The sequence below is a fragment of the Leptidea sinapis genome, chromosome 17 (genome assembly GCF_905404315.1).
Source record: "Leptidea sinapis chromosome 17, ilLepSina1.1, whole genome shotgun sequence".
Classification (NCBI taxonomy): domain Eukaryota; kingdom Metazoa; phylum Arthropoda; class Insecta; order Lepidoptera; family Pieridae; genus Leptidea; species Leptidea sinapis.
In genome coordinates, this window is record NC_066281.1 from 12,066,666 (window position 1) to 12,091,076 (window position 24,411).

Sequence of the window (24,411 nt, forward strand, 5' to 3'; positions counted from 1 at the left end):
AATTTCAACTAGATCCTCCATGTGTTCCTTCCTAATTTCCTAGTAAGCAATGATTTGGGTTGAGCACGTTATCAACTGTAAAGTAGATCTGTAATATTGGCCAGTTCCTGATGAAAGGTAAATTTTGAATAAAGAACTCTTTGGAATGTTGTAGTCTATATAATGTCCTATACTGACTTCATTATTCCTTTGTTTATACAAATTGGCGACTGTCTAACTTAACTGTTGACTTACAGCCGTTTTCAATAACCTATCTATCGCTTGTTTAACTTACTAGAGGTAGACAAATCTATCCTTTAACGCTTACTTACATTTCAATAACCTATCGACATAAAGCATTGGGCTATAAACTATATTGGACATAATAATAGTATTATGTCCAATATAGTTTATATATCCATAGGGATAGATATATATATCCATAGGGATAGAAAACATCTTTTCATTAAACGGTGACAGCAATGTATACGTAACTAGCGATACTTTATTGAAAACGACCGATAATTGTTAAATTACGAGTTGAATGATTTTTCACCCCATAAATTATTAAAATAATTATCACTCAAATGTTTTAAGTCTTCTTGAGTGTCCATCCGCTAAGATTTGTCTGTAATCAATTCTACACGTGTTTCGCCAACACGAGGCATCCTCACGAGACTCGTGCCAGAATTTGGCGTGTCAACATCTCCTGAGGGTATAAATGTCATCATTTGGATAATTATGGATTTTCGCAAAATAAAGCCCAATACTTTTATTAATATAATCGTTATTCTATTAAATACAATTACTCTATAGGGTATATATAAGATATATCTAAGACTAGCAATGCCCCCGGTTTCACCGGCGTAGATACCGATCTCGGGGTAATGGAAAGTCTACTAACGGCCGTTCCCAATATACTATCTACAGATGGAGATAAATTACTACCTTCTACTGTCAATAATCTGAAACTGTGCCAATATACCCGATAAGTCATTCTTATCGTCTTATATTGGGACGCGTGTATTGCAAATTCCATACAAATTTCTATCGCTGGTAAGCTATACGTCGCGTCGTCCCATTGACAGACAGCGTGCACGGATAAGGTGAGTAGTATATTGTCGATAAGTTTATTGGGACAGAAAAATCAACGATAGTTAAGATTATTATCTCAAGTAAGAGATAGACTGAATATTGGGAACGGCCGTAAGTCGGAACCATAGATTTCTTTTTGTTAACATAAAAGTTTAATTTCATTTAGTTACTATTTTATTATTGCATTATTTTCTTTAGATAAACATTTTTAAATTCGTTATTTCTTTTGAATGGAATTTCTGTTTTAATAATTACAAAAGTATTTTACAGGTATTGCAACGGTCTTTAATATTTAAATAAAATATTTAATTGGATATGGATTAATAGAGAGGTGAATAATATAGATGTTTGTCGGCACTTTGATCAACTTTTAAAATACAAAAAGTAACTTAAAAAACTACAGTAGTTGGACATATGGTATTACGGACTTTTTGTAGATACGACAGACGTTCTATTATATATAAAAAATATTCAACAGTTATATATATATATATATATATATATATATATATATATATATAACTGTTGAATATTTTTTTTCTATCATCACTAGTTTCCGCAGCGCACGCGATGACAACTTTTCTGATGACAAATTTTTCTTAGTTGCAATTTAACTAAGGATCCCTATTTTTTTTTTAAAATGTTATATAGCATATGTCATAGCATATATGGAAATCATTGCAGACATACATACAAAAACACAAATGTTTCCAATTTATAATATTAGTTTAGATCAGAAACTTATGGCAAAGCAGTATTTCGTGTCACTATAATAAACAAAATTTATAACTGTTCAGTGCGATAATAGAGTGACGTAAAAAAATCTGATTAAAATGAAACAAATATCCAGTTGGAGTAAAAACATGGTTGTTGAGTTTGATGCCCCAAATTATGAACGTGAAAATTATAACGCTCGCGACTAAGTGCTGAGTTAAAAATTGTCACCGACATTGATAACTATAATAATATAAAATATAGTTAAGAGCCTCAAAGGTTTTTTTTTATGAAAATAAGGGACGAGACGATTAAGGCGTTCAGCTGATGATAATTGATATGCCCTGCCTCAAGATTATCCAAAAATTGTGAGTGGCACTACAATTGCGCTCGTAACCTTGAAACATAAGGTGTTAATAAGACCCGTAGTGGTACCCATAATGACCCACAACGGTGCCTATTTCTGCCGTGAAGGAGTAATGTAGTAATATTATTGTGTTTCGGTCTGAAGGGCGCCGTATCTAAAGAAATTACTGGGCAAATGCGACTTAACATCTTATGTCTCAAGGTGACGAGCGCAATTGTAGTACCGCTCATAATTTTTGGGTTCTTCATAAATCCAGAGCGGCACTGCATTGGGCAGGACGTATCAATTACCATCAGCTGAACGCCTTGCTCGTCTCGTCCCTTATTTTCATAAAAATAAGTTCACTGAAAACTGTAAACTCTATTAAGCCAGTAAACATATTTTATATTTACAGTTTACTTCGATACTATTCATTTTCTTGTCTTTCGTCCGTTTTTTAAACATGAAACGATTTACATATTAAAGAATAATTATATATTTACATACTTAATTGAATAATATTTTACATTTACTTAATTATTCAATGTCATAAATTATAATCCTAACTAGCCCGGGCACAGGCCTGGTAATACAGATTAATGACGTATTGTTGACAACCCATATAGCCGAAAGGTTAGTGACCCTGACTACTAAGCTAGAGGTCCCGGGTTCGAATCCCGGTAAGTGCAATAATTTATATGATGAATATGGATATTTGTTTGCGAGTCATGGATGTTTATATGTATTTATGTATGTTTAAGTAAATATATTGTATGAAATATATGGTTGTCTTTGTACCCATAGTACAGGCTATGCCTAGTTTGGGGCAAGATAATTTGCGCAAAATTGTGTCAACATTATATTTAAATGCTAGTTTGTAGTTCTAGACACATACTTAATCAAAACGCAGAATACATAAAACTTTAAATAACAATTATAGATTAAAAAGCGATAGGTGGAAGAAAGAAAATCATGGAAATAATCCCACGACATTAAATAAGGTTAAGAGGTCGCCAAAGAAAAGATCGGCAAACCTTTTCATTAAAAGGTTGGGATCGTACGGGATGACCAAAGCCAAAGATGGGGACAACTGAAAAGAGTTGGGGGAGGCCTAGGCCAAATAGGCGAATATTTCGTGCATTCAAACCGTGAGTTCATATTGTAATATTGTAAAATAACTTAACTTTTTTATTTAAATTGTGTTATCAAATGTAGAATGTATGTGTTTATGTAGTAGTATCTAATTTGGCCACGTGCAACACAAAGCTGCTAGAATTGTCGAGGATCCTGTATTCTGTGAACGGTTGGATCACTTGGCGTTGCGTAGAGACGTCGCTACATTGTGTGTCTTCTACCGCATTTATCACAGGGAGTGTACCGAAGAGCTGTTTCACATGATTCCTGCCGCCAAATTCCACCATCGCACGACACGACATAAATTAGGACATCATCTGGATCTGGCTGTGTGGCGTTCTTCCACAGTGGGGTTTTCAAGGAATTTATTCCAGATACCACAAAAGCTGTGGGATAAGCTTCCTTGTGCGGTGTTTCCGGGACGATACGACATGGGTAGCTTCAAAAAATGCGCATACACCTTCCTCCATGACCGTCAACGCTCCTGTGATTCCTCTGGTGTTGCAAGAGAATGTGGGCGGTGATGATCATTTAATACCAGGAGACCCGTACGCTCGTTTATCTTTCTTTTCCATAAAAGAAACTCTTACCTGATTATTCGGGAAGGTCCCATCCTTGTCAATGGCATTGACCTGCGTGACCTTGGTCCCGATGGGTTCTCCCTCCAGCACAGTCTCCTGCTCTCGCTCCGTGAACAAGGGGATCTCGTCGTTAACGTCCTCCAGCATGATGTAGACCGTTGCTTCTGATGCCAACTGCTGAGCTCCGTTATTCTATACAACATGAAATTATATATTTAAGTAATCTAATCTAAATAGCCATATAAAATTGCTACTGTTTTATTTCAAACAAGTTAAACATGTGTTCAACACTTGCTTAGCATTAAACATATTCATAGATCATAGATAGATTATATTCATAATATGAAAGATTTAGATTATATATTGATGACAGATAGATGTTAGTTGACAACACTTCAGTTTATGGTGTGCTTAACGACGTTTTAGTTAAACACAAGCTAAACACTGTTTGTAATAGAAAAAGATAAAATCCATTTAAGACGTCGTTATTGTTAAAATAAGGTCACTGTCTAACAAAACACGTGTCTAAGCCCATTTTAAATTAATGTTTTGTAAAAAAACCACTAAGGTTTAATAGATTTCTTTTAGAGGAATGATTTCGCTGAATTTTGCAATCCTTTTCAACGTTCTAAGCTTTGAAATAATAATTAGAAGTAAATTTTGTTTTTTTTTTAATCAGATAACACCAGCAACGCTCGTAAATAAAGATTATAATCAGCCCAAATACGTCCACAGCTGAACATAAGCCTCCCCCAAAATTTCCAGAATAGTTCCAGCTAGCTTTATAAGACCATCTTGTGGAGGGCTGTCTCCCACCCGTGGTCGCAACTCGAGAACCTCCTGAACCCACCAATTATCGTTTCTTCGAGGTGGCCAGCTCATTACTACTTTAACTCACTAATTATTTGCACAACATTGGCCAAATTTGTTCGTAACCGTACGGATTATATCGCCAAGAGAAATTTCGAGAATTTCTCTGATAGATATATAGAAACATATGGAGGAAAATCTTCAACAATACTTTCGACAAAAGAAAAGAAAAAACTTCTACAAAGAAAACAAGTACTTTATACTAATAACATAATAATATCATTATGGCATTCGAGAGCATGGTCTACCGCTGGTAAGTCATATCATAAAAGCTCAATTTCCACGAGTATATATTATGAGCTTGGGGTCAATAATTACTAGGGTGATAGGACTATTAAAAAACCCCAACCATATTTACTTAATATTTTACCCGAGGATATTAGAAAGGAGCCTATTAAAACAAAATTTTAATATATTTGAAAGTATACCCCAGGAGGGTACCGGCTCTTGTAGAGCCGGAGAATCCCTCCCCGAGCATTCGCGCTAGGGCTGCCCCTCGTATTCTGGGGAGGGCACAGTACAGTGCGGTTTTCAAGGAGCTTTCTTCCTCGTACCACGAAGCTGTGGAATGAGCTTCCTTGTGCGGTGTTTCCGGGACGTTACGACATGGGTACCTTCAAGAAAAGCGCGTACACCTTCCTTAAAGGCCGGCAACGCTCTTGTGATTCCTCTGGTGTTGCAGGAGAGTGTGGGCGGCGGTGATCACTTAACACCAGGTGACCCGTACGCTCGTTTGTCCTCCTATTCCATTAAAAAAAAAAAAAAAAAAAAAGTAAATTGCTAAAATGTTTACGTGTTGTTACAAAATTTTGTATCTAGAGTTTGTAAGTTAAAATAGTGTGACTGTTCTTTCCTGCTATCAAATCGTCCAGACGCGTTAGGAAGGTGTCTATTTAAAGTATAATGAAATTCAAAAGAACTGTTACATTTATGTGGTAAAGGTTACTATAACATAAATGATTTTCCTGATCATACCATAGATTACGTGCGAAGCAATCGCCAGCCGTCAGGTTGTTTAAATTATAAATTTGATTGTATCGAAATTTCATTAAAAAAAAAAACAAACAAGAAGCCCGCTGAATATCTTGCGTCCGCTCTTCTCAGGTCTGACTCTGACGCATTCATTTCGGAATGGGTAGTAGTTTTTTACTTCAATAAGTGATTGCATATCTAATTTAGAATAAAAATATTTAAATTTGAATTAAGCAAGTGTATAATATACTTAATAAATATAAAAAGGTAGACAAATTCCTACTAATATTATAAATGTGAATGTATGTTTGTTTGTTACGCTTTTACGCCGGAGCTACTGAACCGATTTTGTTGAAATTTGGTAGAGCGATAGACCAGAACTTGAGAAAGGACATTGGCTACATTTTATCCCGGAAACATCCATGACTCCCGCGGGATAACACGGCTGAAACTCACGTCAATGAGCTAAAACTATATCAATAGTAGGTTGAGATTGCCATTGCAATCTTCCTCGAAATAAGATTCATATAATATGTTGGGAACAGGAGCGAAAACGGGAACCGGAACTGGAATAGGACATGATATAATCTTCAATAAGGAACTTGCTGATTATTTTTAAAATTTTTGTCGCGGGCATCAGCTAGTAAGTCATAAGACTGCTAAGGGTCTTTCAATCGTAAATGATGGAAAATAAACAAACAAAATAACAAGTGAGTTTTTCAATAACATAGTCTAACCTCTACTCGAATTGTCAGATTATATTCCTTGATGCTTTCGTAGTCCAAGGGATGATTCACTTTAATGTCGGCCCAAGTAAATCCATTGTCAGCCCTTTGTTGCAAGTAGAACGTGTGGAATTTGTTAGTCTGAGCCGTTGAGCCGGGCATCAGACGGTAGAACACGGTTGGGTTGTTCTCAATGCCAGAGCTAAAACATAAGAGAAAACAATAATACCCGACAGATTCTCACATCGCCGCTAAAACGATACGACATCGAAAATGAAATATCTATTGAGTTGAACTATCACAAAACAACAGTGTGATCGTAAATATCTTTAGAACGTCTAAAGGCCTGTTTCACTGTCATTAAATATATTATCGTAATGCCCGAAAGTAACAAATTTTACGACATTCAAAGGGTTGAAGTGAGGTCCTAATTCCTTTAGCTTTAGTAAAATAAGGCAGATTATTAAAAAAAGGCATTTACTTTTAACAACCACATTTCTTATTATTATAAACAATATAACTTATTAAATTTTATCAATAAAATTGTCTCAACACTGCGAGTGTCACTAAGCTCACATCAATATTAAACATAATTTATTATGATACGAGCAGGCACCAGCTTTTTGCCCGCTTGGATTAACTTAACTTTTTGTATGTTAACCGATCGGCATTAAGCAAACATGAAATCTTACGGGGAGCTTGCCACAATACAACGAATTTCCGCATTTAAATCGGTTTAGCTGTTTCTGAGATTTGCGTGCATAAACGAACTCACAAATACAGTAATCTGACAGATTACTAAAATACTGTCAAACTTTCTGCTAACCGACGCGGACGTCTATTGTGCGCCTATTCTACCTCACACATTGCCCCGGGTGCTTTCAAGCCCTTGTGAACCCAGTGTCAGTTGTAAATTTTACACACAACCTCTTTTCAATAACTTCGCAGGTGCTAATAGGTTTCCTCACGTTATTTTATTTCAACTTAAGTGTCGAATTGACGTAGGTACATAAGAATTAAAAAAAATCTAAAACACATTCCTAAGTGGCCTTTGCGCGACCAACGCATATTTTTTGGAAATTCTATAATTATAAAATGTTCCTCTATTACTCGCCAAAAGTGGTAAAATTTTATCTGAATTAATTAATTTGATAAAGAAGTATGAAAGTTATGGCATTACGATAAAAAAATCTTTAACATAGTTTATTGAGCAAGAATTTCTTTTTGATTTATGTACGATTATATATATTGAGAAATGTAATACTTAACGCATTAATTCAAAAATATTATTTACTAAGACGAAACTAGAATATAATATAAAATTTAATATTTTTTGTGAAACAAGCCTTTAGTCTTAAATATGAAATGAAATGACTCAAAATTATCCAAGTACGTTAAAATTCTAAATCTAAGTCTATTCGTTTTTGGTAACTAATTAAAAAATATATTAAATGTTAGTAATTCAATCATAAAATGAACCGAAACTAATGTTTATTTTTAAAGTATTCGGTTTTACACAAGTAAAACGGAAAACAAAATTTTATGAACGATGAGGGACTCGAACCCGTGATATTTCGCGTTCCGTGCGAGCGCTCTTTCTAACTGAGCCAACCGTTGGAGTGACGTATCATTTCTAAAATCTTGTATGCTTTGTTCAACTGTCAGGTTGTGGCTTCATTTTCTACTTAACAGTTGATAACCTGCTCAACCCCAATATTTGCATATTAGGAAATTGACTTGAGATCTAAACAATTTGTTATGCACTCGCACGGAACGCGAGAGGTCACGGGTTCGAGTCCCACATCGTTCATAAAATTTTGTTTTCAGTTTTATTTGTGTAATTAATCCCAGAAGTGAGGGTTATTACTTTAAAAATAAAACAAATTGTATTAGGTTTTACACCAAAAAAGAACAGAGATCTCAAACTATGCACTATGAGTTAGTAAGGTGAGTTAGTTTGTCTTTGTGTCAAACACGTCAGTTTGAAAGTGTGATTTAGAATGATCAGAGAGACTCAAGAAGTGAACCATGGACCGGCACTGTGTTCATTGATGCAATATGCAATGCAATAATAATAGTTGCAACCAACAACGATTAGTTACCTACAACATTCATTTTAAATATATCATTTTAATTGTAACGAAGTTATATTAAGAATTACAGTACCGTGATAGATTTTAATTTCTTTTTTCCGTTGATTTTTTTTTATATTAATAGTTTTCAATATTTATGGCAATAGTGGTAGGATGAATTTAAAGCCAGTTTTAACGACCGAAAGGCTTTACGCCAGACAGCAACTTAAGCCCAAGCAGCAATTGCTTATTACCTTGAACCACTTACCTTACAAACCTTTACGTAATCTTTCAATTAAGAGTTTATTAAATGTCAAAATAACAGAAAATAGGGAAAACAATAACACACCAATAAGAAATCAGTTACATAAATAAATAAAAAATATGTCAGTAATAAGTAGTCTAATCGGAATTTTACGTATAAATTCTGATTGAAGATACTCTTAGAAATTAAATAAAATTGCCTTCTATAAAATATACCTAACAAGACGAATAAATTATGCCGCAGAGTATTATTATATGGACGTATTAACGTTTACTAGATTAGACGACACACATAGCCGAATGGTTAGTGACCCTGACTACTAAGCTAGAGGTCCTGGGTTCGAATCCCGGTATCAATCATTTATATGATGAATATGGATATTTGTTTCTTTATATGTATTTATGTATGTTTAAGTAATTATATTTTATTAAATATATCGTTGTGATATACTTATAGTACAGGCTATGCTAGTTTGGGATAAGATAATTAGTGTAAAAGTGTGTAAATATTATTATTATTATAGATAAAGCTTTTTAGTAGACTGACTGAAATAAAAAACGTGGACTACTATAATATTTTGATTTTGGATTATCATTGCGAGCTCCACCTGGATGCAGCCTGAGCACCTGGATGGAGGATATTAATTGAGGACGGAATAAAGTCATTAGGAACATACTCAAATATTTGGAATTAGAATACTATAATTTACTGCAGTACCATATTAGTTACATAGATTTACAAAATATCTGTTACAAAGTATACGTTGGTTTAAAGTAAGTAACTTTAATTTTACAAGTATTCTGGCCTCACACTAGGATTCCCTGTGTCGATGTTAGAAATCAGTAAAATTAATATTTTTATAATAAGGACTACGTCCCTATACGTCACCACACGGTTTTTTTTTTGTTCTCATTAAATAAATTTATCAATAAATTTATTATATTAGAGATCGCCTTAGGGAGCTTAACAAGCATTATATAATCAAACGTGACAGCAGACATTCGACACCCATAAAATAAAGTGTTCGGCGCTGCTAAAAAGTTTCCACTTCAATAAATATTTACTACCAATGTTTGTAAAATAAGTGGTTCGCTTATATAAATGGATGAATAACTACATAAATTCTGGCAACGGTTGCGTTGATAATGGCTTATACTTTATGGATTTTAATGTACCTATCTCGTATTTCGTACATTGATTTAGCACTTACCTGATTTTTGATAGTACCGTAGCATGTTACGCCTTAAAGAAAATGCAATAGTACTTTCACGAGATAATTGTAGACGCTTTCACAATAAAGATGAATTTATATTATTTCGAACAACGAAAAAAATGCTAGTTTCACTAGATAATTCAATTGTTTTTTATCTGATAAAACTACGAGTAACTGTCATAATACAAATTAAATGAGAATACAGCCTACATGCAAATACACATTGGACACAGATGAATTAATTACCTACCCAAATGTTCAAAAATATCTCTTTTTATTTTAATTATTGTATTGAGTTTAAATTATTGGATATTTTTGAACATATTGTTAATGTGACCCCATTCCATGTAAGCAGTGAGCCCGCTAAAATGCACTTGGTGAACAATAACTTTGTGGAGATGCATTAAATATAAAATGTACGGATGTCACAACAACTATAATAATCATAGTCATCGGGTAAAGACGCGCGCACGAATCTCGTACTTATGTTTGTGTGGCTTACAATCAAAATCGAATTCACTCATTAGGTTTTTTTGTAAAAACGTGTCATCACGAGCAGATGTTATGCTTGATGTCATGCAGCATAGAATTTCAGTGACAATTTGTTCTGAGCCCAAACGCAATGACGTCATATAGCCCGGATCAAATCGCCCTGATATTCTTGTGTTCGATGTTGACGGTAGATGCGACAAACACAAGTAGGAGATAAGGCAGCGGCCACACTGCGTGCAGGGGGCTGCGTGCGGTGCCCGTGCCGAACAGTAAGACACGCACCTTGCTTTAACGGACACCACTTTGGCACCGACGGGCAAATTTTCTCGAATGTAGATTGGGCCGTACACTGTGTGGTCCCACACGGGGGGATTGTTCGCGCGATCCACTACGTCTATCTGGACCTCCACGGTTCTGGACAAGGGTGGGAAGCCCTTGTCTTGAGCCATAGCCTCCAACTTGTATGTCTCTCGCTATTGGGAAAGAGTCGATGGAAACAGACAAAACCACGTCGTTAGTAGTGTTAAGGAGTGGAAGGGCTGCGGGTTCGGCCCGCGGCACCTTATACCAACCTTGCTTTGACACTCGTCACTACGGTACCCACTGTGACATTCTCTTTGATGTGAACGGGGCCATACGTGGACATGTCCCAGATGGGAGGTTTATTGTTCCTGTCTACCACGTCTAACTCAACGTCCACGTCTGCGGAGGAGGGCGGCTCCCCTCGGTCGGAGGCGCGCACGCGGAGGCGATACCTGTCCCGCTACAGATACACGGGTCAGAGGTGAGCGGGGACAAATAAAAACAAAACAACTCAAATAATAATCATAAAACACATAAGTATTCCACGCTAATAAACAATTAAAACAAAATAAATAATTAAAACAATTTCAACTTTCATATACATTAACTCACGTTAAGTTTTAATTCAAATTATATTATGTAAATAGAAACACGACATTCAATCTTCGCACTTACATTCTGAAAGCCAAACTAAATAATAGTAAAAGATTAGATATCATATACTTCAAGTTGTGGTCCAGTCACGACGTCTTCTTACATACCAAGAGCTCGTTCGTGCTAGCTTACGGAACAATGCATATTAGCCAATGTAAGAGGGTGCATCAAAATAAATTGGAAAATAATGTTTACCGTATTATACAATTTCCGTTCTGTACAATAGGAAAAAAGATTAACTGTATATTAATATTACTTTGTACAATAAAATTAACTAAACTAATGTTTAAAAAATAAAACATAACGAAAAGCAGGCAATGCATGCAGCTCTGCATACAAGACATGGCGGAAAGGTCAGTTTGTCATAAAATGGTTTGGTGACCTGGTACGACTACAACAATACGACACTCATTGTAATGGATATATTACAAACGATGGACGTTACGGTTAACTGTACAAATTGTTTTCGAAACGTTGCCCCTTTCACAGAAGAAATAATGTCACAACTGGTCAGGTAGCCAAATCGCCCTAGAGCGATCTGGCCACCACAGTTTACAACTAACATGATTATAAAACAATATTATTATGTCAATACATACTGGCATCCTGGAAAAAATTAGCATTAAGATGAATATATAATAAATAATGGATTTAATAATTATTGTTTGAGTGGTCGTCTAGCTTACAACTACACAAGGGGACAGAATCGAACTGCCTCTGTATCAATATCCCTGATAGAGATTAGTAAAAAAACATGTACATACATACATTATGATAGGTTTTATAAGCAATAAGCTTCTGAAATCAATCGATTAATTACAATAAAATAAACTTCAAACTATTTGGTGCGAAATGTACAAAGGTGCACATACAAAAACTGTACATGTTTTAGAACTAAACATAGTTTTAACAGTGAAATATTTACAGCGGTATCAAGTTGGTCAATAGATATTATACACTAGTCATATTTATCGTTAAGGTAGGTTAATGCGAGATATGTGCGGAAATAAATCTTAACGAAGATTGAGTGCTGAGCCGGCGCTGGCGGCAACTGAAATTAATTGTGCTGCAAGAAGAATAAGCGCCGCCGGCCGCGCCCCGTCGCCCGCCGACGTTCAATGGACAACTACTCCATATAGCCAGGATTTACCCACTCCACAGCAATTTACAGCAGCATTTAATTTAGAACTATTTACAAGAAAAAACTTATATAAGGTGCCAATTGAATCCTAGGGCTTTTAGGTAGCACTCATCCACCAAACTTTATAGTAAAGTTGACTCTTTCATACATCTTTCTTTTCACAAACACCTATTGTTAAAGATGGCATAGAAGCAATACTTACGTCTAACGGTTTCTTTAAAACAATCCAACCTGATTCAGGTTGGATTTCAAAATATTCAATATCTGCCGGATTATAAGGAGCACTTAAAGTATACACAATAGCTCCATTATTATCCGCATCTTCATCAGATGCCGATACCCTTAATATATTTGTGCCAATACTGGCATCTTGTTTAACGTTCTCCACGTATTTCTGTAAAATACATGAGATATTATTACGAAGGAGATTTAGCTGAACAGTAAAAATGCTTGCAGTATTTAAAAGCCCTAGTCATGCAATAAATGGTGCGATTAAATATTTTCAAATATTTACCTGTCGATCAAATAGTGGAGGATTGTCATTTACATCTGTTATTTCAACAGTAAAGGAGCAGACACCTTCAAGTGAGGGATCTCCTTGATCTGTAGCTTTAACGGTTACTGAAACAAATTTACCATCGTCGCCTTCCCTATCAAACACCTTGTTAGTTGACACTTCGCCAGTTTCTTCGTCTACAGTGAATTTCGTTCCTTTTTGATTCGGTTGTTGTACTATTGAATATTTTACTTGACCATTGACACCTTTATCTTCATCAGTTGCGTGAACTTTAATAACAGGACTGCCATTTGGAGCTCCTTCTTCAACTTTAGGGAAGTATGTAGGACAATCTTTAAAAATAGGCTTATTATCATTAACGTCCGTTATGAACACCACTACAACAGCTGTTGATGTGTGTATGGTAGCATCACCGTTGACGCAACATGCACCATCGTCCATAGCAGTTACGTTCAATTCATACTTATCACGATCTAGTGATATAGCTTTATTGTGAAGACGAATCACACCAGTTATTTCTTCAATTACAAACTGTCCAGAACTTGTACCGCCCCCGACAAAACCAAATCGGACATTATCACCATCTTTATCAGAAGCGACTACAGTAGTAACCAATGTGTTTGGGCCTGCATTTTCATCAACATTTGGTGTATATACTTGTTGGGAAAATTTGGGTTCTTCGTCATTCTTGTTTTTGGTATATACTCTTACTGTTGCAGTTCCTGTCTTTGCTGGTTCGCCTTTATCTTTGGCCGTAACAACAAACTCATAATAAGCATTGTTGTTGTCGGCATCCAGTTGTTTATTATTTGTGATGATACCGTTAGAATCAACACTGAAGTGGTCATCTGGAAAAACGAATGAAAAATATTTATCATTATATTTAAAAGGATGATTTTGTAAAACAAAGTTCTATTACCTTATTAATAATAAGTACAGTAATTTGAGAATTGAAGATCGGATTTCCGAGACTATAATATCATGTTTAATTATAAATGCGTGTGAAGGTGTTTTGAGGTTCCTAAGAGGTAAAATTTGTATAATATTCAACAAACTCTCTCTCTCAAACAAATTCTCATATTCATGAAGTAGGAAAATTTATTTATTTATTTGGAAACAAAACAGAAGCATCACTTAAAGAATAACATGGAAGGGAAAGAAAAGAAGAATTTTTTACGAAATATAAAGAAGTAAAAAAAGTCTAATTTCTAATCTATAATAATATGTAATATGATGTTTCCTTAACTAGTTGCACTGAGAACATTTTATAAGGCAATGATTGAAGCGTGCTTAACGCCAACGATCTAACCCCTATCAGGATAAAAATATATCTATCTATATAGGTCATGTCAAAATAAATGGAGATAAAAAAAAATAATCATAGCAAATATACATGACCATACAGTACTTAATAAAAATATCAATGAAATAATTAAATTGAAAAAAAAGATATTTATATTCAAGATTGGGATAGTTATTTTTTTTTTTAATTCACACTTGTACCTTGAGGAAGAGCACGAAAATATATCCACTTAATTCAAAAGTTAGATAATATTATACAATTTAGTAGTAAACCTGTCAACTGGAGTTTAAAATGAGAAGGGGTCACGGGATCCTCCTTATTTAGGGTGTTACGATAAGAATACCCTCAGTTATTCCACCTAGAAGGCGTAATATGAAGTATAATCGAAAAATTACCAACGTGTCATGACAGGTTGTTCATAAATCAATCTATATGCTTACAATGGAGTTAATTGAAGTGGAGTTGGTTTTGTTTGTACAAATGTTATAAGAATGGTAAAAACCAGTGGGAGGCTCCTTTGCACAAGATTATGGGCAATTGATTATACCACAACGGCACCTGTTTCTGCCTTGAAGCAGTAATGGGTAAACATTATTGTATTTCGGTCTGAACGGCGCCGTAGCTAGTGATATTACTGGGCAAATGAGCCTTAACACCTTATGTCTCAAGGTGAAGAGCGCAATTGTAGCGCGCTCAGAATTTGAGGTTTTTCAAGAATCCTGAGCGGCACTGCATTGTAATGGGAAGGGCGTATAAATTACCATCATCTGAACGTCCTGCTCGTCTCATCTCTTACTGTCATAAAAATAGTAATAATAATGACCTGAAACTAAATATTCAATTTCTGCATTTTTTCCCGAATCAGCGTCCATTGCTTTTACTTTGAGGATGCTGGTTCCCAAAGGTATGTCTTCGTCAACGTTGTGCGCCTGGTAGTCAGGAAGCTCGAACTTGGGAGCGTTGTCATTTACATCGGTGACTCGGATTGTTAGCTGGAATTGAAAACAATTATATTAATAATAAACTTATGACTCACAAACCAAAAACCGACCATCAACAAAATTGTTATTTTTAATTTTAACTTTTTAAATAAAACCTTATTTAAGTACTGAGCACCTTATTTTTTAGGGATTTAATTAGACTGAGCCTTCATGATTAAATATGTAACGCTTGTTCGGGATACAATCGACTAAGGAAGAGTCGCTCGGTGACCTAAAGAGTATTGAAAATAATTATATTAATAATAATCTTATGACTCACAAACCAAAAAACCGATCGTCAACAAAATTGTAATTTTTAACTAAAACCTTTTTTAGATACTGTGCACTTTATTTTGTAGGTATTGAATGAGACTGAGTCGTCACGGTTCGCTATGTAACGGTTGTTCGGGCTACATTTGACTAAGGAAAAGTCGCTCGGTGACCATAAGAGTATTATTCATTCGTATTATTAACCTCGTCTTGATGTAGTTTTCACATCTGTCTTATGGCATTAAAGTAGGCCCCTTTTTCGTAAGTCAACAATTCTACATACAAAATGATTGATAGTAAGTACCTTTGTAAATATTTATTTATGATAAGTTATTAAATATCAATAATTTTACTATAATATTAAATTATGTCATACGCGAATTCAACTGGAAACATTGGCATTAATTACACAAATTAAAATTAGACACAAAATGTATGGATGCGGGACTCGAACCCGCGACCTTTCGCGTTCTTCGAGAGTTGAACAAGACATACAAGATTTATCAAAGATACGTCACTCGAGCGGTTGGCTCAGTGGAAGAGCACACGCACGGAGGCCCGCATCGTTAATAAATTTCGTTTTTAAATTTAATTTCTATAATTAATCCCAGAAGTGAGGGTTATCACTTTACAAAGAATAATAAATTGTGTAAACATTGATTTACTTGGGCGACTATTTAATCTTATTACGGCTAGCTGTAAAAGTCAAAGTCGTGGTAGGCCCAACTCTAGCCTTTTTGTGCTTAACCGTTACTTTAACATGTTTGTTATTGTTAACGTTAGTTGGTGCAATCCAGCCTTAGTATTAAATACTATTCTATACTATTAAATATATCTTTTCATAAAATTGCTAATGTCTGACAACACAGAGATAACGGACAAATAAACAACAACTTGATTTTTTTTTATTTACGGATTTACCAATATATTTTTATTTTAATCTCTACTTTTCGAAGATCCTAAATTTAGAATGATACTGTGGATAAATTTTATTTTTAAGAAATACTTATTAAAAATACGAAAATATTGTATTGTCATCGGTGCAAATTCTAAAGTAAGTTGGTCGTCTTGATATTTGTGTAAATTTTGTACAATCATTGTTTTACATATATAGACTAGCTGACCCGACAGACGTGGTTCGGTACATAATAAATAAAAAACTGTTTTTATGAATTTGACAATGATATATTTTCATAACATTAAGAATTATTTCGTAAAATATGATCCCTGTTGTTATAATGAAATTGTTTCATAACAGAACTATCTAACCGTGCGTCAATAAATTCGCTCATAGAAAATATGTCCATACAAACGAAATATTGAAAATAAGAATAATTATGGGTCCCAAATCGAAATTAAAACTATCCTATCGCTCGGGTTGGACTAAACTGTACTCAAGTAATCCCAATTAAAATCCATTCATTAGTTTAGGAGTTCAGGAGAAACGAACATCAGGACACTGGTTTATATTACACGCTTTTCATTAGCTTCACCTGTATGTATGTTTGTATGTAACCGTCTCATTAGGGCGCGATTTTGACCCACTTTAAACGGCCAGATTTCATTCAAACTTCATAGATTTATCGAGGACTTATAGGAGGATTAATATGATAAAATTATTCCATTTTCAATTTTCAAAAAAAGAGTTTTGTTAATTAATATAATTTTTTCATCTATAAGGCAGGAATTTATGTTCATTTCAAATTTCAATAATGATCTTTTCAAACAAAGCGTGTTTTTTCGTTTTTTAAATATTAAGAAGATACACGCGAAGCTTATATAAATGTATACATATACGCACCTCAACGGATGTCGAAAACCCTCCCGAATCTTCAGTCGCAGTAACAACCAATGAGTAAACATGTGGCTGACGCAGATCCTCGAAGTCCAGTTCCTTAGCCAGCTTCACTATGCCGGATGTGGGACCGATGTTGAACGTCCCGGCACCCTGGCCCTGAGCTTTTAATGTGTAGCGTATCTCACGATCAGCGAACGACTTGGCTTTCACCGATATTATGCTGAAAATTAAGTTAATGCTGCTTTAAGTTCGTTCAAATACATATGTATGTATGTAGAAACTTTGAAATTATAATGGAAAAACATTCACATGGGAAATTACGTGCTACTTGTTGTAATTGGATGATCGTACCGTTGAAAATCCTGCTTTCGTTGATAAATAAACCCTTTTTTTATATTTCAATTTTTGAAGTGAAAATTTTTTTGTGGTGTTGAGCACTTTTTGAGATGAACATAAAATGTTAAACTTGCGTCAGGACACTTGACCTGATCGAAAATTTGTAAAACAGTCGTTGAAGTTGTCAGTGAATATTGATTGAGATAAACTTTTTAATGTAAAATAATTGTAATAGTTCTGAAGTGTTAAATTTTTTATGTAATATTAATTGTTAATTTTATGTACGATAGCGCAATAAATGAATATTGCATTAAACCACAGAAATGCTAGTACTTTTATACTGATAAATAAAGCAAATGCACAACGTTATGTTCAAGTTTTCACTTCTGCTGGCACTCCCGAAGTGCAACCCTTTTTTTTTAATGTCCACATAAACCTTTATTTATTTGCAATGTGTGTGAGTAGATACATCTACTGTATTCTATCTCTTGTGGTTTTTCATCATTTTTATTTTATTTTAGTTACTTATTTACTAGTTCAAACGTAACAGTATTTTTTAGTACCAGTTTACATAGGTTGTTTGTAAAATGAATTATTAAATAAAAAGTACAGTAAAATGTAATATAATGCTTGCGTAGAATTTCCGTAATTCATTAAAATTTTGCAGTTATTATTTGCTAGTGGGAGGCTCCTTTGCACAGGATGCCGGTAACGGCGCCTATTTCTGCCGTGAAGTAGTAATGTATAAACATTACTTTGTTTCGGACTAAAGGGCGCCGTAGTTAGTGAAATTACTGGGCAAATAAGACTTATCATCTTATGTCTCAAGGTGACGAGCGCAATAATTGTAGTGCCGCTCAGAATTTTTGGGTTTGTCAAGAATCCTGAGGGGCACTGCATTGTTATAGGCAGGCCGTATCAATAACCATCAGCTGAACGTCCAGCTCGTCTCATCCCTTATTTTCATTTAAAAAAAGAAATCATATTTTTTTTGCCTAAAAATATTATCATTTGTAAAAATCTAAATACAATATTATAAGGATCCAATTATGAACGGGTTCCAAAATAATCATCCCAAGGACATACGAAATTAGTTGATGAGGTAAACAGATGTTGTGTTAGACCAAAAGCACTCCAATTCCGTGACATAAATCATCGAATTTATAACACGTGTTTTAACACTATTTATAAGTAAAAACTCTGCTTCAGATTCTTAAAAGTTATTATATTTGTTTTTTATAATCGCGTATAAAATGCTCGCAAACCTTTATTTATTTACGGTGTGTGTGGATGATGCAGCTACTGTACTCAATAACTTTTGTTTTGTATTCATTTATATTTACTTTTTAGACTTACTCGTGTAAGGCATTGACTATTTGACGTTTGAGTATTTTTGTTGCATCACTTTTTACATTTATTGTAATTGACATTATTTGTAAAACGACGAAATTTAAATGTTGATTTAAAAGAGTGGCAATGAGTTTCATGCTAGTGGCAAGAACCCTTTACGAAGTAGCGATTAATTAAAAAATTAAATATATTTTTTTTTTTGAAATTCATAAGTGTCATTTCCATGACCTACATGAATAAAGTGATTTTGATTTGATTTATAGAATAAACGCTGAAAAATAAAGTGTGTGTTTACTTATGTATGCCCGCAAGAAGTTATACTTCTTTGGCGTAACAAAGCAAAAATCCTTAAAATTATTTATTTTAATAGCTATTCTACGTTTGTAGAAAGAACAATTATGTAAAAATCTTGCAAAGATGGCTTTGACAATTAATTATTAAATAACGAATACGGTTGTATGGACTTGAACCCTATGCTTGTCCTAATAATGACGAAGAAACAAAAAAAAAATAACGAATGTCGCAAAAAACGTCAGAAAATTTTAGGAATCAACTTCAATCTTGTGCTACAGTGATGCGCTCGGATCTTAAAATTTCACTTTCATAATTTTTTCATAACGCGCCTAAAGAAGAATAACTTTAAAAAAAAAGTTACTTAAATCTACTCTTTAAACTTACTCTGAATCTTTCTTCTGATTTTCAGCAATTTCAGCTTCATAGCTTGGCAGGTAGAACTGTGGCGCTCGTTTTCCACCCACTATGCTCAGCCGTTCTTCTGGTGTTGATTGGAAACGTCTTTCGTCAACGCGGCCGCTCTGAAAATATTATTTAGATTATTATTAAACGAAATTCTCAGTATATGCTCTGAGCACCCAGAGAATCCTATACTCCATTACTGGCTTTCGGCGCATCGAACACACATTAACCGGAAATAGTATTATTATCAGTATTTTTGTACGACCCCCCTTTTGGGCAATCTTAGTTTTTAAGTAATTTTATTAATTACTGTCGTGTATAATATTTTATTGTTAAGTACGTCTTATTCTTTTTTATTCAATTTACTATAATGGGTTTAAAATGCCTGAAATAAATGACATATTATTATTATTATATCAATTCTATAAATAATATGAAACAAAGTGAAAACATATCAATAACTGCACTAAAGCTCAACCTTTTCCGGAGTGGTGGTTCTTTTTAACATAAACAAACTTTTGACATTCGTGTGTTTTCCTTAACATTTACAAATTATATTTACGACTATCGATAATAATAAATAAGGATTCCTTCGGATTTTACCAATGTAGTTAAGGGAAAAATGTTTTTTATTTGACTTTGATTTTGAGACTTTATTCTAGGTAGATGCTCATGGGCATCGTCCTGGCATGGCAACCTTCCTGATGGAATGACGCTGGTGGCTTCGGCACAGGAAAGGGCGCTGGTGTGGGACACGACTCGCGTCGACACTCTGGCTCCTTCTCATGTCCAAGTTGTGGGTGCTGGGGCTGTGTTTCGACTGCCGAAGACAGCAAGCTTTGCAAATATGTCGGTCTCAGTGAGTCATACATCTTTGTGCCGTTTGGTGAGACACTTGGCCCGTGGGGCCCCGAGGCGCAGAGAATGTACAAAGGCATGAGGCGCGAAGATTGGATTTTGAGAGTCAATCAATTCATTGGAGGTCTATGAAATGGCACTATTATGAATGAATGAAGATGTAATATAACTATTTAATCACCTGATCTTCAGCCTTCACATACAACACGTATTCCATATCCAGTTGGAAGGGGTCGGTGCCTCTGGTGCGCACAACGCCTGATCTCTCATCCACCTCAAATCTGCCTCCCGTCCTGTCTCGTACGATGAAGTAGTGGATGTTATGATCGGTGTCAGGGTCTCGTGCTTGTAACGTGAACACGGGTGTGTTAGGAGCTGCGTTGAGCTGAACTACGGTCTGCATTGGCAAGGGTCGGTTGATGAAGTATGGCGGCTCGTCGTTAACATCTTTCACGTGGATTATCACCCGCTGGTTATCCGTATCTGAAATTTTGACATAAGATATATAAGACTTGTGAGTTATATAAAATTGCGGGTGATTGGCGTTTGGTTAATCTATGGTTACTTCCATCACAGATCAGTGAAAGGCTCCTTTGCATAGGATTCCCGCTAGATTATGGGTACCACAACGGCGCCTATTTCTGCCGTGAAGCAGTAATGTGTAAGCATTATTATTATTTAGGTCTGAAGGGCGCCCTAGCTAGTGAATTACTGAGCAAATGACTTTTAACATCTTATGTCTCAAGGTGACGAGTGCAATTGTAGTGCTACTCAGAATTTTTGGGTTTTTCAACTGCATTGTAATGGGCAGTGCGTATCAATTACCATCAACTGAACGTTCTGCTCGTCTCTTCCCTTATTGTCATAAAAAGACGGAATATTTATTTATGTATAATTTTTTTTTATTTTTTGGGATGCAGTAAAACAAACAATTATGTAACTGAGTTATGTTAGAGTTTTAGAGTTATTATATACTAGCTGATAACCGCGACTCCGTCCGCGTACACGCAGTGCTCAGTCACACCTAGTGCTTATAAATCTTATTCATCCATTTGAATTTAATTATCCGTGAGACGCACCTTCGACAAGCATCGGCACTTGTTTGATTATAACGTTTAACGTTAAACAACCGAAAGACACAGATAATACAACTTTTTTAAAACAAGTGTTCAACACATGTTTAACTTTTTTTAATTACATTCAAAATAGAAATCTGATATTAAAAGCGATCTAAAGTGCATTGACATCAGGATCGCAAAGTGCAGATGAAGAAGACTTGATATTTGGTTGGTGACAAATGTTTCCAAAGATATAACAAGTCCTCATTTCAATCTCTTCTAAGTCCAAGATATTTCCATATTATGTTACTGTCTACTACAGCATTTGTCATTTCATTTCTGTAGAAGCATAGCTTCAACCACTTTTTATAAAGACAATATATTTTCCCCGGATTTAAATTTTTATACAACCCTTGTATGTTATTATACCACAACCCATATGGCCCAGTGGTTAGAGACTTTGCTTACTGAGCTAGAGGAGAAAATATATTGTTGTCTTATACCCATAGTACAGGCTATGCCTGGATTGGGGCAAGATAATTTGTGTAGAAGTGTTGCAATATTGAAGGATTGGCGAACAGACTTAGTTCTGCAGCATACGCGGTTAAAAAGATTAGACAATTAACTGACATAGATACGGTGCGACTAGTATACTTTTGTTATTTCCATAGTATTATGTCCTATGGTATATTGCTATGGGGCAACGCTGCCGATATTAATACAATATTTGTGCTGCAGAAGAGGGCTATTCGCGCTATTTATAACCTAGGTCCTAAAGAATCATTGAGAGCAAAATTTAAAGAAATTAACATCTTGACTGTTGCTTCTCAATATATTCTTGATAATGTAATGTATGTTCATAGGCACATTAGTGAATTTGCCAGAAACTGTCATAACCATAATGTTAACACCAGGAACAGACATAAACTTATGATGCCTACTACTCGGCTAAGTCGAGTTAGTAAGTCTTTTGTGGGGCGATGTATATGCTTTTACAACAAGATCCCAGAAAATGTTCAAAACAAAAGTATAACGTTATTCAAAACAATTGTTAAAAAACGTTTGTGTGGTAAAGGTTACTATAACATAAATGACTTTCTTAATGATACCACAGATTGGGAATGGAGTGACCGCCCTCAGGCTATTAAATAATAAGTATAATTGTACAATATTACTTTGTAAACATATTTATCCGATGAAAAAAAAAAAGGCCGCTGAGTTTGTTGCGCCCATTCTTCTCAGGTCTGAGGCATTCATTTTGGAATGGGTGGTAGTTTTTGACTTTCAATAAGTGATGTCACATCCTATTTTGAATAAAAATATTTGAATTTGAATTTGGAATTTGAATTATTATGTATATCGTCTATTATTTTTCAATTATATTTATTGTTAAACTGATTTTTATATTTCTAGTCACTTTAAGATATAATATATTAAATCTCAGTTAGGGCAATTGTTATTTCACTAGCTACGGCGCCCTTTAAACTGATGGTGAAAACACTGGTACTTCTTTAACTAAAGTACTCCGAGGGCCTTTTCAAATAATATTTAGTTTAAGAATTTATTTATAATTTCATGACCAAGAACAAATAGCACATTTCAAGCCTTCTTATTAGAAAAGATTAAGTCTGGAAATTATGTTTACAATCTCCCATTATACGGCTTAGTGTAGCAAACAGACCTCGTTAGAGAGATTCCATTACCGATTACGATATCTGATCGAACTTCAAGTAATACGTTTAATTAAATATAAATAAAACTGTTTAAATAACAGTTATTGCTTGAATAATATTCATTTGAGCAAGAGGAGTTTCAAACGTCAATGTCGCAGGTGACTTACTGTTTTTTTACACGATTTTTATTAGCTTCACCTGTATGTATGTTTCTTTGTAACCGACTCATTTGGGCGCGATTTTGACCCACTTTGAACGGCCAGATTTCGTTCAAACTTCGTAGATTTATCAAGGACTGATGACAACACATTATATGTGGTAAAATTATTCTATTTTTCAATTCGCAAAATAAGATTTTTGTTAATTTATATATTTTTTTTTAATCTATCGTAAATAAGACAGGAATTGATGTAAATTTTAAATGTCAACCATTATCTTTTCAACCAAAGCGTGTTTTTTAGTTTTTACGTTTATTTGACAATTCTCTTTATTATTCGCGAGAGTAGTGAGTGTGGGCCGCGGTGATTACATACCATCCGGTGATCCTTATTAATGCTCATTCGTGCTCCTGTTTCCTGTTATCGACATACTGTTATAATATATACTATTATATATATTTTTATGACAATAAGGGACAAGACGAGCAGGACATTTGCTGATGGTTGTTACGCCCTGCCCATTACAATGCAGTGCCACTAAGGATTCTTGAAAAACCCAAAAATTCTGAGTGGCACTACAACTGCGCTCATCACCTTGAGACATAAGATGGGAAGTCTCATTTGCCCAGTAATTTCAAGAGCTACGGCGCTCTTCAGACCGAAATACTAGTATTGCTTGTGCATTACTGCTTCACGGCAGAAATAGGCGCCGTTGTGGTACCCATAATCTAAGCGGCATCCTGTGCAAAGGAGCCTCCCACTGGTAAAATTTTATGGAGTACATCATAGAACAGCAACACTTTTGTAATATTGCGTTCCTACTTGAAAAGTATAGGTGCCTGTATCATTAAAGGCTAT

At 34.8% G+C, this 24,411-nt stretch overlaps 1 protein-coding gene across 2 annotated transcripts in view; it reads right to left on the reverse strand.

Moving 5' to 3' along the window:
* The window catches only part of LOC126968881 (neural-cadherin), a 499,877-nt gene that overhangs the window by 396,386 nt on the left and 79,080 nt on the right, over positions 1–24,411 (reverse strand). For both annotated transcript variants that reach the window (XM_050814008.1, XM_050814009.1), the window contains exons 3-11: positions 20,846–21,147; positions 19,789–19,925; positions 17,428–17,644; positions 15,200–15,368; positions 13,071–13,921; positions 12,759–12,950; positions 10,741–10,931; positions 6,429–6,618; positions 3,859–4,041 (exon numbers count right to left, since the gene is read on the reverse strand). In XM_050814008.1, coding sequence (XP_050669965.1) covers positions 3,859–4,041; positions 6,429–6,618; positions 10,741–10,931; positions 12,759–12,950; positions 13,071–13,921; positions 15,200–15,368; positions 17,428–17,644; positions 19,789–19,925; positions 20,846–21,147 — 2,432 coding nt within the window. The remainder of the gene's footprint in view (positions 1–3,858; positions 4,042–6,428; positions 6,619–10,740; positions 10,932–12,758; positions 12,951–13,070; positions 13,922–15,199; positions 15,369–17,427; positions 17,645–19,788; positions 19,926–20,845; positions 21,148–24,411) is intronic.